The 23,782-nt window shown below is 57.6% G+C and overlaps 1 protein-coding gene across 3 annotated transcripts in view; it reads right to left on the bottom strand.

Annotated features, from left to right (window-relative positions):
• Window positions 1-5,640: 5,640 nt before the first annotated feature.
• The window catches only part of PRKCB (protein kinase C beta), a 99,768-nt gene continuing 81,626 nt past the window's right edge, over window positions 5,641-23,782 (bottom strand). The window contains exons 16-18 of one of the 3 annotated variants that reach the window (XR_010784625.1): window positions 22,640-22,780; window positions 8,253-9,809; window positions 5,641-8,222 (exon numbers count right to left, since the gene is read on the bottom strand). Coding sequence is in view for 2 of the 3 variants with exons in the window: in XM_066560859.1 (XP_066416956.1) it covers window positions 15,423-15,581; window positions 22,640-22,780 (300 nt within the window). In the remaining variant the exon portion in view is untranslated. Of the gene's footprint in view, window positions 9,810-14,278; window positions 15,582-22,639; window positions 22,781-23,782 lie in introns of those variants that run through there. The other 2 variants (XM_066560860.1, XM_066560859.1) reach the window with 2 other exon arrangements.

The raw sequence follows: 23,782 nt of genomic DNA, 5'->3' as shown, positions 1-23,782 counted from the left end.
GCTCCGCTCCCGCCGCCTCTCCCGGCGCCTCCCCCGCGCCGCCCGGCCAAGGCAGCGGCGGGGGGCGGCGGGGGCGGGACCCGCGGGGGGCTGCGCCGCCGGGACACCGCCCCCCGCCCGCTGCCACCCGCACCGGGGGACGGGGACCGGACGGGAAACCCACCCCGGGGTGCCGGGACTGGGCGGGGACCGTGACCGTGACTGCCCCGGGAACCCCACCCCGGGGTGCTGGGGCCGGGACTGCCCCGGGGGAAGGCGAGAGGGACCCGACAAGAAAGCCCGGACTGGGCGGGGGGATCCCACCACTGGGTGCCGGGACTGAGCGGGGACCGGGGGACCGAGACCGCCCCGGGGACCACCGGGGTTCTGGGACCGGCCCGGGACTGTCCCGGGACACGGACCGGGTGGAAATCCCCCCGAAGTGGCAGTGCCGCCCCAGGGACAGTAACCCACCCGCACCAGCCCCCGGCACGGCGCCGCTCGGTTCCCTGAGTCCCCCCGGCTCAGTCTGCTCGGTGCCTGAGCTGCTGCACCGGTACCGGGCACCGGTGGCACCGGGACAAGGGGCTGGGGGCACACACGCGCACAGCGGCCCCCAGGGAGGGCACAGCACCTGGGCACGCTGGCACGGAGCTGCCCCTGCCCCGGCAGCCCGGCGTTCATCCCCTGCGCAGGAGCTCGTTCTGCCTGAACATCCCTCGTACCCACAAGCCACTCCCGCACCATTCCCAGCACTTAGCCCCCCTGCCCTCGCCCTCTCCGCTGTCTCCTCAGCTCCCTGAGACATCCCTCAGCCGGTTGGATGAGCCCATGACTCATGCGACCTTTCCAACAAGCCCTAGAACACACTTACCTCTGGAACTCAGGCTCCTGTAAGGGCCACGGTGAGACGGGGAAGCGGCTGCTTTACACGGTGCCGTGAGCTTCCCCAGCCCTCATCTGCATGCACTCACATGGAAATACTAGTTATTTACTCCAAAAAGGCAAACAGAGAATTATGAAGGTACTGAGAAATTAAGAACGCGGAAATGAAGCAGCTCCTCACCCTGCAATCAGGGCTGGTGCCGCTCCCCAGGCAGGGCGCGCTGGTTGCTGCCCCGCCGCCTCCCGCCCCAGCTCCCCGCGGGCTCCTGGCTGCGGATCACCCTGCTTCATTCCCTGCTTCCCCACGGGCCCCGTGCCTGCTTCCCAGCTCAGGCTGGAGGCGGTGCAGCTCTGCCCAGGCTCTGGGCACACGGCTCCAGCTCCTGCTTCCATCTGGAGAGGCAGAGCTGGGAGCTGGGAGGGGACCCAGCCCTCTGAGGAGCGTGGGGACACAGGGCCTGGGGTCGGCAGCGCCCACCACCCACCCTGCATCACAGGGGGTCTTTGGGCATCTTTGAGGAGGGGTTGTCGCTTCTCAGTTTTGGGGAGTGGCACTGGCAGAGGCACACGATGGCTCCCAGGTCACCCTGTGGTGTCACAGACTGGACACTGGGATGAGCCCTGGGCATGGCTGCACTGGGACACCGGGCAGAGAATCACAGAACCCAGAGTGGTCTGGGCTGGAAGGAATCCTAAAGCCCATCCAGTGCCACCCCTGCCATGGCAGGGACACCTTCCACTGCCCCAGGCTGCTCTAAGCCCTGTCCAACCTGGCCTTGGGCACTGCCAGGGATCCAGGGGCAGCCACAGCTGCTCAGGGCACCTGTGCCACCCTCACAGGGAAGAACTTCCTCCCGATATCCAACATAAATCTCTCCTCTTTAAATTTACAGCCATTCCCTCTTGTCCTGTCACTACCTGCCTGTGTAAAAAGTTGCTCCTCATGGTTTTCCCAGGCCCCCGGTCCTGAGCAGTCCCGTGGGCACCATGCAGGTGGCTCAGGGCACAGGGAAAGGCCAAGTTCTGTGGGACACCTGCCTCTCAGCACCCCTGATGCTGCCAGCCCTGCCCGTCCCGTCAGCAGCGCCTGACGCCAGTGCCCTGCCCAGCCCCCGGCCTGCGCAGAGGCAGCAAAGATATCTCCCACCCACAGCTGAGGGGCTGCAAATTGCGTTGTGAGTGGGGGATTTTGCAGCCTTAATTGTGTTATTTTAACACAGCGTGTGTAGGTGTGAGCAGAGTGCACATGTACCGTTTCCTAGGCTTTGAACAAAGCGAGCTCCAACAGAAGCAAAGTCCATGTCAGATCGTGTTGGCCCCTGTGGGGCTGGAGGTGGGGACACCCCTGCAGCCTCTCCCTGCTCCATGAATGGGGTGTCAGTTCCAGGAGCGAGCTCGGGGCTCTGGCCTCCCCAGGGGTTCACTAAGGTTTGGGACCAATGAGAATTTGGTGACCTTGGAATCCTGCTCTGCAACTCACACTGCAGGGTCACAGCCTGGCACCCTGACCGGGGCAGCCCGAGCTCTCCAGCTCCATCTCCATCTCCTCTTCCTGTTCCCTGCTCTGTCCATCATCATCCTCCTGCTCCTGGACCCTCCTGCACTGGGCAAAGTAGAAACACATAAAAAACCCAGCCCACGCTGCAAACATTGTACAACTCTTGCAAGAAAAAAGCTGTCCTTGCAGGCAAAAATGTCCTAACCTGGGATCTGTTGGGCTTTGTCCTCCCAAACCCAGCGATGAAAGCTCTGCTGCATTTAAATTGGCAAAGTGACAGGAAGTAAGTAGTCAGAAATAATCCCTAGCTGGATTAGGTTTTTCCTTGAAGGAAGAGAGGCTGAGACAAGGCGAGTTTGGGTCATTAGCGATGCAGGGAGGTGCTGCAGCCCTGCCCAGCCTTCACTGCACTCTCCTGCTCCCGGGGGCTGCCAGGGGATGAGGACTCCAGAGCCTTGGGCACATGTGTTCATCCTTCCCCACTCCTACGAGGGGATTATTTATATCTGCACCGCTTTGGAAGCGCTGGCTGCAATCCCCTGGCTCCAGCAGGGCTCCAGTGGTGAGGCTGGGCTGTCCCTGTGTGAGGAGCTGCCGGGGGTGCCAGCGATGCCACTCGTGCCACACCACAGGGCCCGTGGCATGAGCTGGCTGGCTCGGTGAAACTCCCTACCAGCTCTGCTCTCCCTGCTGGATTTCCGACAGCCGAGTAGCAGTAAAAATAGCAGGGCAGGAACAGAAATCCATTCTGATTAAGCCTCTTTATTCTGAGAGATGCTGGGGGAGCAGGGGTGGCCGTGTGTGGGCCAGCCCCACGCACCTTCCGGGCCTGGGCAGCCACTCTGGCAGCAGCTGCTGCCCGGATCCGGGTGTTTGCCCACACTTGGGAAGTTCCTCCAGCCTTTTCCCCCTCCATGCTGGCACTGACTCCCTGACAGGAGGGGCAGCCAGGTGGGGCTCAGTACCTTCTCCCAGGGAACAAGGCACAGGGCAAGGGGAAACAGCCGTGATTTGCACCAGAAGGTTTAAATTGGATATTTGGGGAAATTTCTTCAGTGAAAGGGTTGCCAAGTGGCAGAGTCCCCGCAGCTGGAGGGGTTTAAAAGCCGTGCAGATGTGGCACAGGGATCATGGGGCAGTGCTGCAGGAGCAGTTGAACACGATGGGCTTGGAGAGCGTTTCCAAGCTGAGTGTGTCCATGATCCTTTTATTCCCTGGGCAGACAGAACAAGCAGAGCAGATGGAAAGGGATGGCACAGGACAGCAAGCATTGTGGCAGTGCCCCAGGGCTCCCACAGCTGCCCCATGGCCAGCAGGTCCCCATCTTCCCGAAGAGAATCCCTTCCCCAAGGTCAGACAAAGAGCAGCCTGCACGTGGAGCGTGCCTGGGATGGGTGGAGGGATGGACGGGGAACAAAGGCATCTGTGGGCAGTGGTAGCCCAGAGGCAATAAGAGAACAAATAGCAGAAGATTAAACCCATTCTGCAGTCAGGTCCAGCCGGACCACGCTGAGCCACAAGGAAAGGTTCACTGCTGCTCCAGCCTGCCACAATTTAATTGATTTGATTTAAATCCTTTGAAGAAGGAGTGGATAAGGAATAATGAGGCAAACAGGATTGTAATGCAAATGAAAGAGATGAAAGATGGCTTCAGGGAGACGCTCTTGAAGGTCAGCGCCCAGTGCAGAGCTGCTGCTGGTCACTCGGTCCAGCACTAACGAGGCTGTGTTCCCTGGGTGCTTTGATGGATGGAGGGATGGATCGGGACGCAAGCGCCAGGATGCCCGGCCTTCAATCCCCTCGCTCCGGGCAATGATCCGCGGGGAGGGTTTACCTGGCTGCCAGGGAGCCGCGTTCCTGCTGCCCGTGTCACGCTGGGTGAGCGCACCTCCTAATCGGGCTCCTCCAGATACTCCAATGGAGGCGCTAACTTCAGAATTAATTAACTTCACTATCAAAAGCTGAGTCATTTGTCACAATGGTTTTGTCATTAGCTCCCATAATTAAGGAAAGTGTCACAAAACCAAATGTTTCACTTACACAAGCCAGGAGAGGCAAAGCGCAGGAGCGCTCCAACAGTAGGGCGTCCGGGGAGGGGCTCAGCCAGGCACCCCAAATCCCTGCCCTGGGCACCCCCAAACCCCTGTCCTGGGCACCCCCAAACCCCTGTCCTGGGCACCCCCAAACCCCTGCCCTGGGCACCCCCAAACCCCCGTCCTGGGCACCCCCAAACCCCTGTCCTGGGCACCCCCAAACCCCTGCCCTGGGCACCCCCAAACCCCCGTCCTGGGCACCCCCAAACCCCTGCCCTGGGCACCCCCAAACCCCCGTCCTGGGCACCCCCAGACCCCTGTCCTGGGCACCCCCAAACCCCTGTCCTGGGCACCCCCAAACCCCCGTCCTGGGCACCCCCAAACCCCCGTCCTGGGCACCCCCAAACCCCTGTCCTGGGGGTGAGGGGAGAGCAGGGGCTGGGGCTCGGGGGCACCCCCAGGGCTGCCCAGCCTGGAGCAGATGCCAGGGGGTGCCCGCAGTGCCAGGGGGTGCCCGCAGTGCCAGGGCTGGCTGAGCCGGGCATTTTCCCACCCTCAGGCGAACTGGGGTGTCCCTGGTGACCATCAGCCCCACGGGGTGGCAGAGACGAGGAGATTTTGCTGAAAGCTTGGCTAACGTCCCCAAAGACAGGGGGAGGAGCCCCTCCCGACGCACTCACCCGGTTCCACACGGACACAACCAGATTTCCTCGATAGATTCGGGCAGGGACAGGGGGTGCACCGGGCCAGGAGCCCCCCCAGCCCCCGGAGCCCCTGCGGGTGCCGGGGGATCCCGGAGGGTCCCGACCCCCCTGCCCAGCGCCCACCTCTGCAGCCGCCCGGTGCCCCCAGCCCTGCCCGGTGCCCCTGCCCAGTGTCCCCAGCCCTGCCCAGTGTCCCAGCCCGGTGCCCCCAGCCCTGCCCGGCGCCAGGGGCTGCAGCTGCTGCTCTGGGCGCCTCTCCGGCGGCCTCAGTAACTCGTTAAGCAGCAATTAACTGACAATTAACCCTCTCCCCTCCCCTCCGTGCCCCTTTCAGCGCTGCCTCCTCCCTGGGCGCTGCTCTGGGCCAGCTCCGGCCGCACAGCTGCGCACGGTTTTGACCGAAACCCTGAAACTGCCCGGCATTTCCTGCTGTGCCAGAACTCGGTGCGGCCCCTGCGGGGCACCCCGGCCCCAGGACACCCCCACCCCACAGACTCGTGGGCAAAGGAAGCCAAGGGCAAAGGAAGCCAAGCTCTCAGGGTTTCTTTAAAATTAAATATTTTATTTTTTCATACATGCAGCAAATTGAATCAAGAGTATATGCCCATCTAAAAGGAGGTCTTCATGAGAACCGTTTGACAACACACAGCAGGTAGTCTAGGATGTAGAAAAGTCATCAAATACTTGCAGGTGAAATCAAATTCACAAACACAAACTCATCAACAATAAACATTTTTTCTTTTTTTTTTTTTCTTTTTTCTTTTTTTCCCTCCTTGTTTGAATTGCCACTTTGAATGTGATCAGAAATAAAGAGCTCAGGTGACACCCCCATGCATGGAGCCAGAGGCTGTGCTCACACAGCTGCTCCTGCCGCGGGGCAGTGGGAGCAGCTCTGGGCGCCCTCCAGGTGCGATCCCAGCCTCTGGCACAGCCTGTCCCGTGTCCTGCGCTCCAACCCCCTCGGCTCCTCCCCGGTCACAGCTCTGGGACTCACAACCTTCGGAGCACAGCACTGCCCTGCTCTCACCTCCCCTCTGCCTGCCTGGGCTGGCCATGCACAAACTCCCATTCATTTATTCATTAAATGGATTCGATCAATCAATAGCTCCTTTGGTGATGCTCTCATGACGAGCAGGGTGCTCAGAGCCCTGCCCAGGGCACACAGGCACAGCAGCAGCAGCTCCCAGCCAGAACCAGTGGAGCTGTACCAGGAACAGGGGCTGGAGCTGCCCCAAGGGCTCAGCACAGCCCAGGAGGACCTGTCTGATCCACCCTGTCCAGGGGCAACCAGAGAGAGCCTGAGCCCACTTACCTGCAGCACTGGGGTGTAATCCACGTGGGACAAAGGCAGCATGTGCCATCCTGTGCATGTCCTGCCAAGCCAGCCCCTCCTCTGCCCTCCCCCGGGGCTCTGGGTCCCCCTCTGCCACAGGGGCCCCTCCCCTGCATCCCCAGCAGCTCCAGGCAGGGATTTCTTGGGCTGTCTCCACACACCTGAGGAGCACCTGGGGCCTGGGCACCTGGGCTCTCCCAAGGCTCTGAGCATCCTCCCAAAGCTCTGCTTTCCCCATCCAACAGTGAAGATTAAATCATCAAATGACACTAACAGTGACTCAACCCCTGTCACTCTGCCCTTCTTTGGAGGAATCCACACAGATCTGAGTGTCTGTGCAGAGCCAGCACATCCCACTGTAATCCCTCCACAGAAGACACAGGACATCTGGAAGTAAGTCCTGGAATAACTGTGGCAAGCAGCAGAATGGACAGTGGCAGGAATACTCAAGGTTTGAGTCCTGAGAAGGGGACCTGGCACTGGCCAAGCTCGCCCTGGAGCGTGGATCTCAATCCCAAAGTGCCTCCAAAGCTGCCTGGTGCCACATCCCTGGTGCCACATCCCTGGTGCCACATCCCAGCTTCCCTGCAGGGCCCCTCCGAGCCACCCGCTTTGCTCAGCGTCCAGCAGCGCCTGCTCCATGCACCAGGGTCACCCCAGCAAGACACAGCAGCTCCAAACACAAAGCTGTGACTGTCCCACAGCTGCTCCTGCATTGTGCCCCTCAGCCCTGAGGCCTTCCAGCACATCCTGGACAGACCCAGGAGCACCCTCAGAGCCAAAGGTACGGAAATGAAAAACATTCACCACTGAAGTGATACAGCTTCTGCAGCAGCAGCAGCAGCAGGTTTGAAGTCACAGGAACACACATGCTCTGATGCAGCTGTGGTCTGCAGAGGATGGCCCACGTCCTCAGGGTGTGCCAGGCTCAGGGAGCCCCCACCAGCCCCTGACCCCTGGGCCTCGCCTGCTGCAGAGCCCCTCGTGAGCCCCCTCCTCGATCTGGCACAATTTGCAGTTTTTCTGGGTTTGGTTTGGGTTCCTCCAGCCCAGGGCAGGAGCCGAGGCCACAGGCTCAGCCCTCACCCCCAGCAGGCACAGGACAGTGCCCGTGGCTGGGTGACAGGGAGGGGACACTCATCCCCTGACAGCGCCTCAGCTGCTGGCAGCCTCTAGTTCTCAAGGAATCATTAAAAGAAAAAAATAATTTCCAAAGCTTGAGTTTCATGTTTATAAAAGATCTACAAACTAGAATTTCCTCTATAGAATTCCTCATGATTGATAAAATCCCCCCCATTTCCCTGGGGCCTGGAGGAATGGCTGCATCCAGCAGAACCAGGGCTGGCTCAGAAAACACACCTGGGGTTCTGCAAAGCACTGTGGGAGCGGGGTGACAGGGCCTGGGGGATGCTCACCTGGGGCTCAGCCTCTGCCAACCCAACAGTCAGCCAGGGTCACCCACTGGCTGGCCACTGATGGGCAGTGCCTGTCTGCTCCTGCCCTCCTCTGCCTGCTCCTGCCCTCTTCTCCCTGCTCCTGCCTGCTCCTCCCTGCTCCTGCCCTCCTCTGCCTGTTCCTGTCCTCCTCTCCCTGCTCCTGCCCTCCTCTGCCTGCTCCTGCCCTCCTCTGCCTGTTCCTGTCTCCTCCTGCCCTCCTCTGCCTGTTCCTGCCCTCCCCTCCCTGTTCCTGCCCTCCTCTGCCTGCTCCTGCCCTCTTCTCCCTGTTCCTCCCTGTTCCTGCCCTCCTCTCCCTGCTCCTGCCCTCCTCTCCCTGCTCCTGCCCTCCTCTGCCTGTTCCTGTCTCCTCCTGCCCTCCTCTGCCTGTTCCTGCCCTCCCCTCCCTGTTCCTGACCTCCTCTGCCTGTTCCTGCCCTCCTCTGCCTGCTCCTGCCTGTTCCTGCCCTCCTCTTCCTTCTCCTGCCCTCCTCTCCCTGTTCCTGCCCGTTCCTGCCCTCTTCTGCCTGCTCCTCCCTGTTCCTTTCTGCTTCTGCCCTTCTCTGCCTGTTCCTGCTTGCTCCTGCCCTTATCTCCCTGCTCCTGCCCTTATCTCCCCGCCCCTGCCTGTTCCTGCCTGTTCCTGCCCTCCTCTGCCTGCTCCTGCCCCATCTCTCCTGCCCCTCCTCCCTGCTGTCCTCTCCTGCCCTCACCTGCCCACCCCTGCCTTCTCCCTCCTGTGCTTGCTCCCTCCTTCCTGCTCCTGCCTGCCCCTGCCCTCCCACAGGCCATGGCTCTGCCTCACAAGCAGCTGCTGGAATTGTCTCTTCTCACTCAGAATTTTTAAAAAATTATTACTGACTAAAACCCCCAGGAATTTGGTGGGAATCAGGGGAATCAAGATGTCTGTGGAATCCATGGGTTTGGAGCCTGGAAGAGAATAGCAGAGGGTGGAAAGTAGAAAAGTTTCCATTATAAATAGCCCTCAGTGCAGCCCTTTGGTCCTGGGCGTGTTTTCAGTTGGTAAATTGTAAACCAAGAATATAAATGTGTTTTGTTTTGGCAGAATATTAATATCCTTTACAGAGCTGTTACATCTCAACAGTGTCTCTGAAAGATTTATGCGAGTGCTGACAGAGCGTATCAAAACTGCAAACTGTTCCAGATGTTACAAAAACCCCCCACCTTTCACTTAGAAAAAGGTTTGCTCTGATTTACAAGAACTGGCATGGGAGCGGTTGGGAGTTGCGATGCTCGAGGCAGGGAAGGCAGATGGTGGGAGCTGGGCTGACCCTATGGACAATGCATTGGGAAATAGAGGTCTAGAAGCAGATTTTTCCACACTGATCAAATATATCCATGTCTTGAACAAAAGGCTCCTCTAAGACAAGCTCACACTCATCGCAAGCTTCAGCACAACGCTTTAAGCGATCAACCATGCTTAGCATTCCACAGCAACGCTTTGGGACTAGCTGGGCCGCCGGGATCTCAGCGTCCCGCTGCGAAAATTACAGAGACCGTAGCGGTTTGGAATATTTCTGTTTAAAAACTCTATTAGTCACCACCAACTATAGTTCCTAGAAGTATCACTGACCGGTAACTGGCACCCCGGACACCTCCGGCTAGGGAAGCCAAGCTAGCGAGTGGCACGGACACGGAGAGGCTCCGGGGAGAAGCAGCCGGCGAGTTTGGCGGGAGGGGACGTGTGTCTGCACTGCTAATCCCGGAAGACTAGTGTCCTATGTACAGGGCCACCTGGCGTGGGACAGCGAGGACAGGGCTGCGCCGCGACTACACGTTAATGACAAACTCGGGGTTGGTGTAGGAGAAGCCAGCAAACTCGTTCTGGTCCAAGTTCATGATGAAGAGTTTGTCCGTGGGCGTCAGCTCCACCGGCTGCCGGGTGAACTCTTTGTCGAAGTTGGAAGTGTCGCGTTTGTCCTTCTGTTAAACGGAAAGCACAGAGTTAATCTGGGGAAGGAGCCAGGCACCAGAGGCGACAGCACCACCAGAGGCGACAGCACCACCAGAGGCGACAGCACCATCAGAGGTGACAGCACCACCAGAGGTGACAGCACCCAAGGGTGCAGCTGGGGGGAGCCGCGCTGTCCTTGGGGAGCTGTCCCCAGGGAGTTACACTGTCCCCAGGGAGCCGTGCTGTCCCCAAGGGAGCTGCGCTGTCCCAGCACTCCACGCCACTTTCTCAAGCTGCCCCCGAGCAGGAACTCACAGCCCTGTAGAACAGAAGCAGCCCCACAGCACCAGCAGGAAGAGGAGAACACCAGTTTAACATGCCTGAAACACACGAGCAGGACACAGAGGGAGAGGTGAGAGCTGTGTTGGGAAGGGAGCATCCCTCCTGTCCTGTTTGCTGCGGGAGAGAGAGAGCACAGAGCAGTTCTCAGCATGCAGAATCCCCACTGCAACCAGAGCTCGGCACTGCACAGGAGGAAGGAGCCTGGAGGAAGTAACATGCCTCGAAATGGCAGCAACAGTCACTACCATGTCAAAATTTGCACAAAATAATCAGCTGTAAGAGCTCTTTCTGCTTTAAGCTTGATTTTTGAATGATGCCGTGATATGGTGTTAAGCAACACTGGTTCATTGATGGAGGATGTGATTTGCTCCAGGGCTGTACAGAGAGAAAACACACAGCACTTCAAAACCTCTGAGAAGGAAAATTCCACATATGCAACATTTTCTCCTTGCAATTTCTTAAGGAGAACAACTTTGCAGCTACACCCAAGCCAAAAAAGGGAAAAAAAGGACGTTAGTGTCAGGATTAGCACTGGGAACCTGCTATCAGCACTGCGGAGCCAGCGCCGGGAGCGCGTGGGCTGCTCCTCTAAACCCTGCAGATCACAGAGCGCCTGCCTCGGGGCTGTCCTGCTGTGGGAGGTGACACAGCCGTGGCTGGAGGGTGACTGAGCACTGAAGGTACAGCACAAGCACCCCAGATCCTTCACCCACAGTGACCAGTGGTGGAGGGACCCTGCAGCCAGGAACTGGCTCTGCTCTGCCTCGTTACTGAAGCCACCGGGGACAAAAGGCTTCTCCAGCCCTTCTTCCATGTCCCCATACAGGAGAGACCCCAACTCCCTGCTGGAGGTGGCCTTCCCCTGCTGTAACACAGGTAGGACCCTGTCAGCCTTGCAGAAACTGTATTTGTTTTCTGTTTTTCCCAGACTTTGCCTTTGAAGTGTGGCCCCACCATGCCAGGCCCTTGCTGAGCTCTGCTGCACCAGGATTTCCAACCCTGGATTAATCTGCCAGCTTGAATTGAGGAAAGTAACTGTGGGGGGCCTGCAGGTCCTGCACCCCATCCCACCCCCATGGCTGAGCTCCCGCTGCTGTTCTGGGGAAGGACCTGCAGGAGAGATGCTGTGTCCTCCCTGCAGCCCCCCCGGCCCACTGGGACACTGGGGCACCTTCATGCCTCGAGCAGGAGCACAAGGACACAGAGCCAGGTTTTCCTGCCAGCCTGGACAGGCCAGGGGCACCACACTGCAGCTGGATTGAGCCCTGGGAGAAGAGCCAGCAGTGCATCAGGACCTCTGGGGACACTTGCAGATTCCACTTGCCCCAGCAGACATCCCATCAGGACAGCTTCAGCCTTGGGGAGGAAGATCAGGAAAAGCCAAGGACGATGGAGCAGAGACGAGGTGGGAAGAAAACAGGTCTGGATGGAGCTCAAGGAGCCGAGAGAGGAGAAGCGGAAGAGGCAGGAGGAGAGGCAGGCTGTGGCTGTGCTGTCAGGCTGTGAGCACAGGGAGATGTTCCCCAGGGCACCGGTGTCTGCAGCTCCCAGCTGGGCCCTGGGTACCAGCGTCCCTCCAGGGCTCCTCTTTCCACCACAGAGAAGGAAGGAGATGTGGATTTGGGGGCACAGAGCAGGAGCAGGGAGCAGACAGGGTGACAGGGTCAACTTCAGGTGCAGAGTTCTGCAGGCAAAGGGTGAAGCAGTGGGAATGTGAGGACAAGCCCACCTCGATGGCAGCAGGGTGCCCCAGGGTGCTCCCCGGCCATGGCTGTGGCTGCGCTCGGGGTCTCTCTGTGGAAACTTGCCCAAGGCTCCTGGAGAGTTCTGAGATGACCACGTGGTTCCTGAAGGCCACATCCATCCAAAGCAACGTGGGCCAGGGCAGCACTGTCCTACCAAGCCAGGAGCTTCTCCTGAGCAGGAAAGCTTTGGGATGCTGCAAAGGGAATGACACATCCACATGTGACTGGTGCAGGTTGCCACCGTGGTCCCCAGCCCTCGGGAGTGCTCAGCCTGGGAGCCCTGGAGTGGGAAAAACCTCCTGCTGCTGCTTTGGGCAGCAGAAAGCTCTGGGAGAGGCTGCAATGTGCCTGGGAGGGGGCTCAGGGCAGCCCCCTCCCCTGAACTGCCCTCTCCAGCTGCCCCCACTCCTTGGGGCCTTGGCTGGAGGCTGAGCACAGCAAGGTGTGGGTTGCTGGAGCCTTACCTTGAATTCTGCCTGAACTGGTGGCAATTTGGCCTCTGTCAAGATGATGAACAATCTCCTGGGAGCAGGCAGGGAACGGCTGTGTGGGTCTCATGGAGACAGGGGAGCCGGGGGACAATCAGGGCTGACAGTGCCTCCAGCGATGGGCGAAATGGCTCTGGGAGGTGGCGAGGAGCACAGCAGGAGCACAGGGAGGGGCACGCTGTGCTGTGGCGGTGGAACGGTGTGGCAGTGCCCAGGCACGGCTGGCCTGGAGCAGCATTTCTGCCTGGCCCAGGGCTGGGGATCCTCCCACAGAGCCCCCTCGCCGCGGCAGAGCTCCAGCTCCTCTCGGAACAACCTCGCAGTGGCTGAACTTGGCAGCGGCCGATTCCCAGAGCAGCAGGGATGTTAACAGCAGCCTGTAGTCCCTCTTGAGCTGCAAGTGCCAATGGCTTCCACCAAGTGCTCCTGGGAGAGCGGGGATGGAGGGATGGATGGATGGATGGATGGATGGATGGATGGATGGATGGATGGATGGATGGATGGATGGATGGATGATGGAGGGATGGAGGGATGGATGGATGGATGGATGGATGGATGGATGGATGGATGGATGCAGGATGGATGGATGGATGGATGGATGGATGCAGGATGGATGGATGATGGATGGATGGATGGATGGAGGGATGGATGGATGGATGGATGGATGGATGGATGGATGGATGGATGGATGGATGGATGATGGATGGATGGATGCAGGATGGATGGATGATGGATGGATGGAGGGATGGATGGATGGATGGATGGATGGATGGATGGATGGATGGATGGATGGATGATGGATGGATGGATGCAGGATGGATGGATGATGGATGGATGGAGGGATGGATGGATGGATGGATGGATGGATGGATGGATGGATGGATGGATGGATGGATGGATGCATGCATGGATGGATGGATGGATGCATGCATGGATGGATGGATGGATGATGGATGGATGGATGATGGATGGATGGATGCAGGATGGATGGATGGATGGATGGATGATGGATGGATGGATGCATGGATGGATGGATGGATGCATGCATGGATGGATGGATGGATGATGGATGGATGGATGATGGATGGATGGATGCAGGATGGATGGATGGATGGATGGATGATGGATGGATGGATGCATGGATGGATGGATGGATGATGGATGGATGGATGGATGATGGATGGATGGATGCAGGATGGATGGATGGATGGGTCACGCCGGGCTCTGCAGCTCGGGGAATGCGAGGCGATGCCGCAGCTCAGGGCGCTGCCAGGGATGCGCTGTGCTGGCCCTGGACCGTCCTTAGTGCCGTGTCCTCAGCCCAGACTGTCCTTCCTGCCGTGTCCTTATCCTGGACCATCCTCAGTGCTGTGTCCTCACCTCTGACCGTCCTTCCTGCCATGTCCTCCTCCCGGACTGTCCTTCCTGCTGTGTCCTCATCCTGGACCATCCTTCCTGCTGTGTCCTCAGCCTGGACCGTCCTTCCTGCCGTGTCCTCACCTCTGACCATCCTTCCTGCCATGTCCTCATCCTGGACCGTCCTTAGTGCTGTGTCCTCAGCCTGGACCATCCTTCCTGCCGTGTCCTCATCCTGGACCATCCTTCCTGCCGTGTCCTTATCCTGGTCTGTCCTTCCTGGCCTCACCCACTCACACCAGCTCCTTCCCCGGCCGTGTGGAGCCCAGAGCAGTGGGCGCTGCTGCAGGAGGCTGCGGGCAGTTGCTCCTTGCTGGATGATGCTTCCAGTACATCCCAGCTCGGATTTTTGGGACAAACCGAGGGAGAACGAGGGGCGGCTCCACCGCTGCCACTGAGCCAGCATCCCCCAGCAGCCAGGGCGGCTTCCAGCCCCGGCTGTCGGCAGGAATCAGCTCCCTGAACTGCAGAAACTCATTATTGCCAAACACAGGCAGGTTTCTGGGGGGGGTTTTCTTACTTTTTATTTTATCATCGGTATCAGAAAAAAATAAATTTGGCACATTACAAATCAAGCAGATTGATACAGTGACAGCCCACGAACATCTGCAAGGGTATAAAAGGAAGCAGCGTGATTGTTGTCCTTTCAAGAGAAACTTACCCTTCCTGAAATGTTTCCTTTGATGCCAGAAACAAAACTCGGGCCATTTTTAAGGATAGAAGTACCCGTTGAAACAAGCTTTTTTACACCCTTCATAGTTTTTTTTACACCCTTCATCAGAAGGGTTTTTTTACACCCTTCATATCAGAATTCACAATACTGGTCAGAGTTAAGTACCTCCCCTTTGGGTCAATACCATTTTTGACACATTTAAAGCACAGGTAACAAACTCCATCAATGGCTTTGGCATCTGAGAAGAAGAAAAAGCTTTGCTATGGAACGGATGTTGGTGGTGTTTACTAGGGTGACCAAGGATTCAAAGGCAGCTCTTCCAAATTTCCCATTTACCATGGGATGTTTGCTTTGATTTTAAAAAATGCTACTTAGAAACTGCACAATCAGGAGAAATCTTTGCCAATGGCAGCTCTGCCTTCCCCAATAACTTATCCCACTGCTGGGGACCCAGCCAGCCCAAAGCATCTGTGCAGGGAAGGGGAGCTGTGGTGGGGCTGGACACACAGCAGGACATGGCCACAATAGAGCCAGAACCAGCACCTTGGCTCTCCTGAGCTTTTGGGAGGAGAGACACTCTGGGGAACGGTTTCATTAAAAACACTTACTTGCCACTAAGGCTAAGAAGGCTAAATATTAAATTTTCATGGTTATTTCAAACACTAGAAAAAGGAAAGAGCAGGAATTAAAGCACATGATGAAGGGATTTTTCCCAGTTGTCACCGTGTCTCCGTTTTCTGTCACCCACTGAGCCGTTCCCATTTTTCCAAACAAAATGTTGCAAAAGCCCATTTGCAGCATTTCTTGCACATCGCTCCCCTCCAGCGACACCCCAAGTAACAGGAAGACACTTGAGATATGGTCACTCTAGTAAGGAACTAAAGCAAGCCCATGGATGCGAGTTCTGCAATGGAATGTGTCACCACAACAGCAGCTGGGACCTGATGACAGGCGCAGGGATGAGATCTGCACAGCAGCTTAGCTCTTGGCTTGAGGCTTAAAAAACTCTGAGTTAACAAAGGAAAATCCTTCGAATTCTGACTGGTCAATGTTCCCGACGACTTCCTGGTCGGGAGGAGTTAGCACGGGCGGGTGCCGGGTGAAAAACCGGTCGAAGTTTTCAGCATTGCGTCCGCACTATGGGAGGAGAAAAGAACGGAGGTGGGTGGGGCGGGAAGGTGGCACGGGCTGCACCGCGGGAAAAGGGGCAGAGCACACCTGGTTAGTCACGGGGCATGGCATGGCATGGCACGGCATGGCACAGCACGGCATGGCACGGCATGGCACAGCATGGCATGGCACAGCATGGCATGGCACAGCATGGCACGGCATGGCATGGCACAGCATGGCACGGCATGGCATGGCACAGCATGGCATGGCACAGCATGGCATGGCACACCATGGCATGGCACAGCATGGCATGGCACGGCATGGCACAGCATGGCATGGCACGGCATGGCATGGCACAGCATGGCATGGCACAGCACGGCACGGCACGGCCAGGGCCGGCAAACCCGGCTGTGCCACGGAACGCCGCAGGAATGAGAGGGGCTGTGATGGCTCACAGGGGTGCTCCTGCCCACACACACCTGGCACCTGCCCAGGGGCATCTCCCCTTCCCAGGGGGTTTCCAGGAGCAGGAGGCTCCCATCGTGGCTGCACTGCTCAGAGGTTTCCTCCTGCTCGAGGAGAGGACAAGACCCATCCCAGGCCAGGCTGGACAGGGCTTGGAGCAGCCTGGGGCAGGGGACGGTGTCCCTGCCATGGCAGGGTGGCACTGGAGGGGATTTAAGGTCCCTTCCAACCCAAAGCAGTCTGGGATTCCATGGTTCTGACTCCAGAGCTGTCCCTTCCCTACAGCCCAGTCAGACCACAATGGGCCACAGCCTCATGGTCCCCAGTGCTGCCAAACCTGATTTAATTACCTTAGCAATCAAAACAAGGGTGCTGTAGTTTCCCAGGCGGCAAACCCTGGTTTAAAGGGATAACAACAGCAGCAGCAGCTGGGATCAGGTGGAGGCCAGGTCACTGCACAGCCACAGAGCAGGCTCCATCCCCGCCTGTCACCCCCGTGTCACATCCCCACAGCTGGCATGGGGCACTCTGCTCCAAGGGCTGGCCACTGTCCCTCCTGTCACACACACAGCCAGTGCTCTGCAGGCTCTGGTTCCTCAGGAGCTGCTCAGGCAGCAGCTCCCAATCCCTTGGGCAGCAGCTCCCAATGCCCTGGGCAGCAGCTCCCAATCCCTTGGGCAGCAGCTCCCAATCCCTTGGGCAGCAGCTCCCAATGCCCTTGGGCAGCAGCTCCCAATCCCTTGGGCAGCAGCTCCCAATCCCTTGGGCAGCAGCTCCCAATGCCCTGGGCAGCAGCTCCCAATCCCCTTGGGCAGCAGCTCCCAATGCCCTTGGGCAGCACCTCCCAATCCCTTGGGCAGCAGCTCCCAATCCCTTGGGCAGCAGCTCCCAATGCCCTTGGGCAGCAGCTCCCAATGCCCTGGGCAGCAGCTCCCAATCCCTTGGGCAGCAGCTCCCAGTGCCCCAGGCCTCTCTCCCCCTGCCCCAGGGAGAACCCACGCTCCAAGCACTGCCACAATTTTTCCTGGGCATTTAACTTTCATTTGTTAAGTAAACAGATTTGCATTTTTAATAAACATCAGACTAAATGTAATAAAATATTAATGACAAATACATGCAGAAGTCAATGTTTCCCAATTCCTTCCTCTGCTCAGAGCTTTCAGGGAAGACAACATGAATATCCATCAGCCTCTGATGGGCTGCTCCTCTGGCAGCTCCTGAATGTCCTTTTAGCCCCCCAGAGCCCCCCAGAGCCCCCTGGCAGCCCCAGCAGAGCCCAGGGCAGACGGGCAGGGCAGCAGATGGGCAGTGCCGTGTCTGACAGCCCTGCCTGCCTTGTGGCTACAGAGAAATCTGCTGCCTTAGGAAAAAAAAATAAAAATGAAAAAACCAAACCAGCAACCCCCTCAGAAGGATTGGAAAATTAATCCTGATGAGAGGCTGCCAGTTATTGGAATAGGAAGCACAAATATATTTTAATATGCATATTGGCAAGCAAGGATTTCTCACTATCATGCAATGAGGTAAGAATATGTGGATGGAAAATTTGAAAAGTTGCATCTACCCATGGTATTTCCTGCCCTGCTGTGTGGAATTTATGGGCTTTCTGTTTGGATGCAGATAAAATGGATGGCTAAATTCAATACTTTCAAGTTGAAAACTGTCTTTGAGTTTCTAGAGGGCACATCCAAGGCCTGGAGGAGATGAGTGCCAGGCTCCAGGTTTGGGCCAGCCCTGGCTGAGGGAAGCAGGGAGGATCCTGCTGCTCACTCCTGCTGCTCCAGGCAGGAAAGGTCCCTGTCTGCACGGGCACCTTCTCTACAGCGTCCCAAACTGAGCTCCTGCTCAGTGGACACAGATGCCATATGAAATTTGACATTTATCTAAAGCCATCTAGTGAAAAATTGTCCTCATTTTAGTCTGGTATTAACGTCCAGGCATCACTCCACCCTGCCAGGAGAAAGGGGGAGGGTGGGAATGTATCTGACATAAATCCCGGTGTGTCCTGCCCAGTATTTATAGCCAGCACAGAATGGCTTTTCCTCCTGAGCTGCAGAAATAAACCTGTCAGCTCCAGAGATGGCCTTGTGTTTAATCACCTCCCTGCTTGATTCCAAATAGAGACAAAAGGCACAATGAAATATCTGCCACTGATCCCTGGGATGCAGTCAAGGACCACAAGGAGCTGAGGATGCTGCTGCCTCCCACCCTCACTCCGTGCCAAGGGGAGGTGCTGGACACCCTGGATTTCCCAGGGTTTGGTCCCACACTGGCACAGCCACAACCCCAGTGGCCTTGCAGGCACCTCCTGGGCAAGCCTGACCTTCCTGGGGCTGCTCTGGCTCCCTGCTGCACCCTGGGCACGATCAGGGCTCTCCTGGCTGTCCCATTTAGGGGAATTTGGGTCACAGCACAACCCTGGGGCCACACTGGGGGTCCCTGTGCTGGTCAGGGGGACAGGGGTGCCTTTCACTGTGTCTGGCTCTGGTCTGGGATGCTGCAGCTCATCCCTTTATCCCTGCTGCTCCCAAAGGGAGCATCCTCTGACAGGCTCCTGGTGTGGGACCATCCCTCTGCTAGGGAAAAGCCCAATTTCTGCCTCATACACTGAAAACAGAGGCTGAAGAGTCTGGGAAATCCCAAAATCTTCAAGGGCCCTGGGTCTCCCAGAGCAAATCCTGCCAGGATTACCAGAGGTGTTTAACCTCAGCACATCCACCTGCCCAATGCCAGCCCCCAATCCTTAAATCCCATCTAATTAGGAAATCACTTATGCAAACATCACCCTGTACAGGCTGAACTAAGGCTACAAACCCCTGTGCATAGAGCTGGTGTTTTTACACATCCAGTCTGTAAGTGGCCTTTCAATATTAATTAACTCCGAGCAGTTAGGGGGGAATTAATTTATGCAATTAAAAATTATTAGATTAAAAGCCATTTTTTTTAACCCCCCATGCTGTTGTGAATAATCCTGGGCTCTGCTGTGTGATTTCAGTGCTTTCAAAATGAGACTTTTCAAATCACTAGGCTTTATGTAAAGTAAAGGAGTAATTAGATACCAAAAACAATAATTATCTCAACGAGAGACAGGGAGAGCAGGGAAGTGTAAACACACTCCCAGGGTAGCTGCAGACCCAGGAAAGGAATTGTTATGCACCAGCCAGAGCAGGGAGCAGCCAAGCAGAGCCCCACGTCAGAACCACCAAAGACAAGCCAGCCCCTGATCTGTCTTGTTCCTGACTCTGTGATAAAGGTTAATCAAGCACAAAGCAACACAGGAGCTCCTGGGAATTGAGGAATTGGCTCTGAGCTCCGGCCAGGAGCCTCCATCCACTGCTGTCAGTGGGAAATGATGGAGCTTTGGGGAGGGCTGTGGATCCCTCCCCCAGCAGCAGCACTGGGCTGGCACTGAGAGCCCCCCAGGACCCCCTGTGCCCCCACCCCAAACTGCAGAGGGGGCCCAGGAGCACAGGGACGTGGCCAGAGGGTCTGTGGCTGCTGCTGCAGAGCACAGGGGCTCTGTGGGAGCAGGAGGGGCTGGGGAGCTGAGCCCCCAGCTCCCATTGAACATGGACTCACGGTGCCCCTGAGCAGCAAAATGAGCCTGGACACAAACTGGGGGAGCTGAGCCCCCAGCTCCCATCAGACATGGACTCACGGTGCCCCTGAGCAGCAAAATGAGCCTGGACACAAACTGGGGGAGCTGAGCCCCCAGCTCCCATCAGACATGGACTCACGGTACCTCTGAGCAGCAAAACAAAGCTGGACACAATCTGGGGAGCTGAGCCCCCAGCTCCCATTGTACATGGACTCACGGTGCCTCTGAGCAGCAAAACAAAGCTGGACACAAACTGGGGGAGCTGAGCCCCCAGCTCCCATCAGACATGGACTCACGGTACCTCTGAGCAGCAAAACAAAGCTGGACACAATCTGGATGGGGCTCTGCTCCCCTTGGCTGTGTCCCCAGGGCTGAGCATGCACTGCAGGAGGGCAAGGCTGGGGACAGGTGGGGGCTGACTCCCAGCCCTCATTTGCATCTTATTCTTATTTTGAAGCTCTGGATACAGACAATTACTGCAGCCTGACCTTTACAGACGCTAACTATGAAAAAATAAAAGGAAAACAAAATGGACTCAAGCCAAGGAGAAGCCAGGCCAGCGCCAGCCCTGTGTGCAGCAGCATTGGCTGTGGTGTGGCCACCAGGGCAATGACAGTCACAAACACTGGGCCACATGTCCCCTGTCACCCCCAGACCCTCTGTGCAGTGTCCAAGCCCCGCTGCCATCCCTGCTGCTCTGCCCTGTGCTGACACCACAGAAACAGCTTTTTCCAGCACTGCTGGAGAAATATCAGCTATCAGCAGGCACCTGAGTTGTCTTAATCCTCCCTAAATCCCAAATCAGCTGCTGTTAATCTCCCTGTCCTATCAAACAGGGAATTTTCCGGGTGCCAGCTGCTGGGGGAAGTGACAGCCAGCAGCTTACAGCAGGGCTGGTGTCACAGGGATTTCTGGAGGAAGGAGACATTTAAAACAGGACAAAATTTGCACAGTTTAAAGCAGCAGAGCAGTAAGAAAGTGCTTTTGATGGAATTCAGTTGTTTTTCTCTGTAAAGCACCAAACACCAATGCTGTGCCCCTGCCCAGGGCAGGCAGTGACACTGGGGCCCTGCTCAGGAGGACAGAGATGGGAGGAGGGGACACAGCAGCAGCAGCAGCTTCACTGGGAGATGGACACAGAGGTGGGAGATGGCAGCAGCTATGGCTTCAGGAGACAGGCACTTGTGCAGAGTGACCCCATGGTGCCCCTCCAGTGAATCCAGGTGTGGACTGGGATCCCTCCACAGCTGGAGCTCAGGGATCCCCCCTTGTACCTCAGCATCCCTGGCACAAGGGTCAGACCCCAGCCCCAGAGACAGCAAATGATGGGGGCACAAGCATCCCAAAGCACTTCCACAGTGCTGGTGCCTTGATGTCAAAGGTAGAGCTCTCCCAGTGACCGTGCTCCTGCAGGGCCCATGCCCTGGGGGTTCCCTCCCCTCGGGGAAAGGCAGCAGGCAGCACCCAGACTCCTGTGCTGCCCATCTGCCCCTCCCCATCCCCAGGCAGGAGGGAGAGCAGCACATTGCCCTCTGAGGGGGCCCAGCTCAGGCTGTGAGTGCAGCTCCCAGCCAAGGGCAGCACCCGTGAGCTCCCTGCAGAGGCACCGCTGCCAGCACTGAACCTGCCAAAAAACTCCTGCCTGAAATGCAAACATCAGCCCCAAACACAGGCAGGGCGGGGAGAGGGGCAGCTCTCCAGGCCAGCACCCCTGGCCCATCCCTGGGGCTGTGGGGCTCTGCCCAGCCACCACAGGGGTGCTCCTTCCCAGCTGGATCAGGAGAGGAGCTGTGGGAGGGAAAAACCTGCTGGAGCAGAGAGACACAGCGAGAGAGCAGAGCTAAAGGCACCCAGCACCCTCCACCAAAGGAGCTCCCACTCCACGTTGTCCCTGAAAGCAGAGTTTTTCCAAGCACCAAAAGGGGCCCTCAAATGGACAGGGCATCTGTAAAGCAGAGGAAAAGCAGAGGTGCAGAGGGCTGTTATGGGCAGAGGGACAGGAGGCTGCAGGTGAGCACACAGAGCATTCCTGGACTCTGAGCTGGCCTGGGAGAATGGATTAGGGATTAATGTCCCCACACTGACCACAAATACAAACCATGAGAGCAGATCCAGTGGGGATTCAGCTCTCTGTGAAGCAGCAGGGCCCAGCTGGGGCACTGCAGCAACAGCTCCATGCAGAGTTTGGGGACACAGAGCAGCACCATGGGCAGGGACACCCACACTGGGGCTCAGGCTGCACCCCTGCACTGCTGGCACCCCTGCACTGCTGGCACCCCTGCACTGCTGGCACAGGGACAGGTGTCACTGCAGACACAGCTGGACCAGGAGCACTCAGGCATTCCTGTCTTTTTGGACAAACAGTTTCCAGTTGCTGCCTCCTGCCCCTTGGTTTGCCCATTCCCCCAGGCTGCACTCCCAGCTCATCTCTCAGCAGAGCCAGGCAGGGCTGAGGAGGAGCAGCCAGGATCCCCCTGCAGAGCCAGGCTCCAGCCTCCTTCCACCCTGGAGAGAAGCTCTGGTGAAATCCAGCTCCACTGCCCAGCCAGGCACACTGAGCTCAGCTGGGTGTTGAAATGAAGTTGGGGTTAAAGAAAAGAAAGACCTGAGAAAATGGGAGGAAAAACCCAACAGCCCTGGGATAACAAAACAGACAGGCTGCAACACCAAGGGCTCCAAGAACTGCACATGTGGAGCTCCCACCTCTGCAAGCCAGAGCTGGGCCCAGGCATCAGGGACTGCTCCTGCCCCAGTAGGGCTGTGGCACATGCCAGGTGCCAGGGAACACACCTTGCAAGGGACAGGGACCTCCAGGACACAGTGAGGGTGGGAGAGGCCCTGGAGGCTCCCCGGCAGTGGGACAGTGGGGGGACACAGCAGTGGGACAGGGGTGGCCCAGCAGTGGGACAGTGAGGGGACACAGCAGTGGGACAGGGGTGGCCCAGCAGTGGCCCAGGGGTGGGACAGTGAGGGAACAGAGCAGTGGCCCAGGGGTGGCCCAGGGGTGGCCCTGCACACTTACAGCCTTTGGCTTGAAGGGGGGCTGGATCTCCTTGCGCTCCAGCTTGTCCCAGTCGATGTAGCGGAAGAAGGCGTGCTCCTTGATGTCCCGCTCCCCCTCGGGGCCGCAGCCCAGGCGCTTGGCAGGGTGCTTGGTCATCAGCTGGGGACAGGAGGCAGCAAACAGTCACAGCCTGTCCCACTGCCCCCCAGAATGCCCCCTCTGGGAGTGCCAGCTGGACACCCCTCATCAGGGTCCCACCTCCTCCTCTGGGGCTCCAAGGAGAGGAGGACACCGAGGAAGGAGCTGGAGTGACTCAGGGGCAGGGAAGGCTGACAGTGCTTTATGAGAGCAGACTGTGCAGATGGCAGGTACATGAGCACTGGCAGGATGGGCACGTCCCCTTCCCGTCTGGGAATGGAACTGGTTTGCCAAGGAACATCCCCGGGGGCTGGCAGGGCTCCCTCAGCACCTGGCTGCAGCAGGGGAGCTGCCCAGCAGTCCCTTTGCTTGGCACAAACTGCTCAGCATCTGCAGAGTTCACTGCAAACCCCACTGCCCCTCTGACATGGACAATCCGCCCTTCAAAACTTCCATCAGCCCTGGGAGCAGAACCCCCTCACCCCCGGAGCAGACACGAGGTGGATTTCTAATGAGAGACTCAATTTGGAGGGAAAATAGCACAAACAGTCCATTAATGCTGTTTATCATCTAAACTGCTCCTCTTTGCTGGCCCAATAAGGGAAAGGGGCCCCAGGAACTACGGGCAGCTGCACCACATTAATATCCTGGGGCAGGGTCTGAGCCCTGCTCAGAGATCAGATGGAGATTCCAGAGATTCACAAGACGTTGATAAAGATGGAGAACATGAGCTTTGTACTCACAACAAAAGCACTGCTTTATTAAATCAGGGCAGTCCATCCTGATGCCAGGGCTGCGGCAAGCCTGGCTCTGTGGCCCAGGGCTGGGGTCTGTGAGACCCCATGGGGGACAGGAGGGGCCAGTGCTCCAGCTGGGGAGCTGAGACACCTCTCACCACTGGAGACAGGTCAGCCCTGCCACCCCAGGGCACAAAACAAACTTGCTCAGGAAAGCCCATCTTTAACTGCAACAGGGCTCTGAAAGCAAGGGAAACCCTGGGAAAAAAACCCCAAACCTAAAACC

Source organism: Molothrus aeneus, chromosome 16 (assembly GCF_037042795.1).
Source record: "Molothrus aeneus isolate 106 chromosome 16, BPBGC_Maene_1.0, whole genome shotgun sequence".
NCBI classification, from domain to species: domain Eukaryota; kingdom Metazoa; phylum Chordata; class Aves; order Passeriformes; family Icteridae; genus Molothrus; species Molothrus aeneus.
Note: the sequence above shows the minus strand (reverse complement) of the source record. Positions and strands in the feature narration are given on the sequence as shown.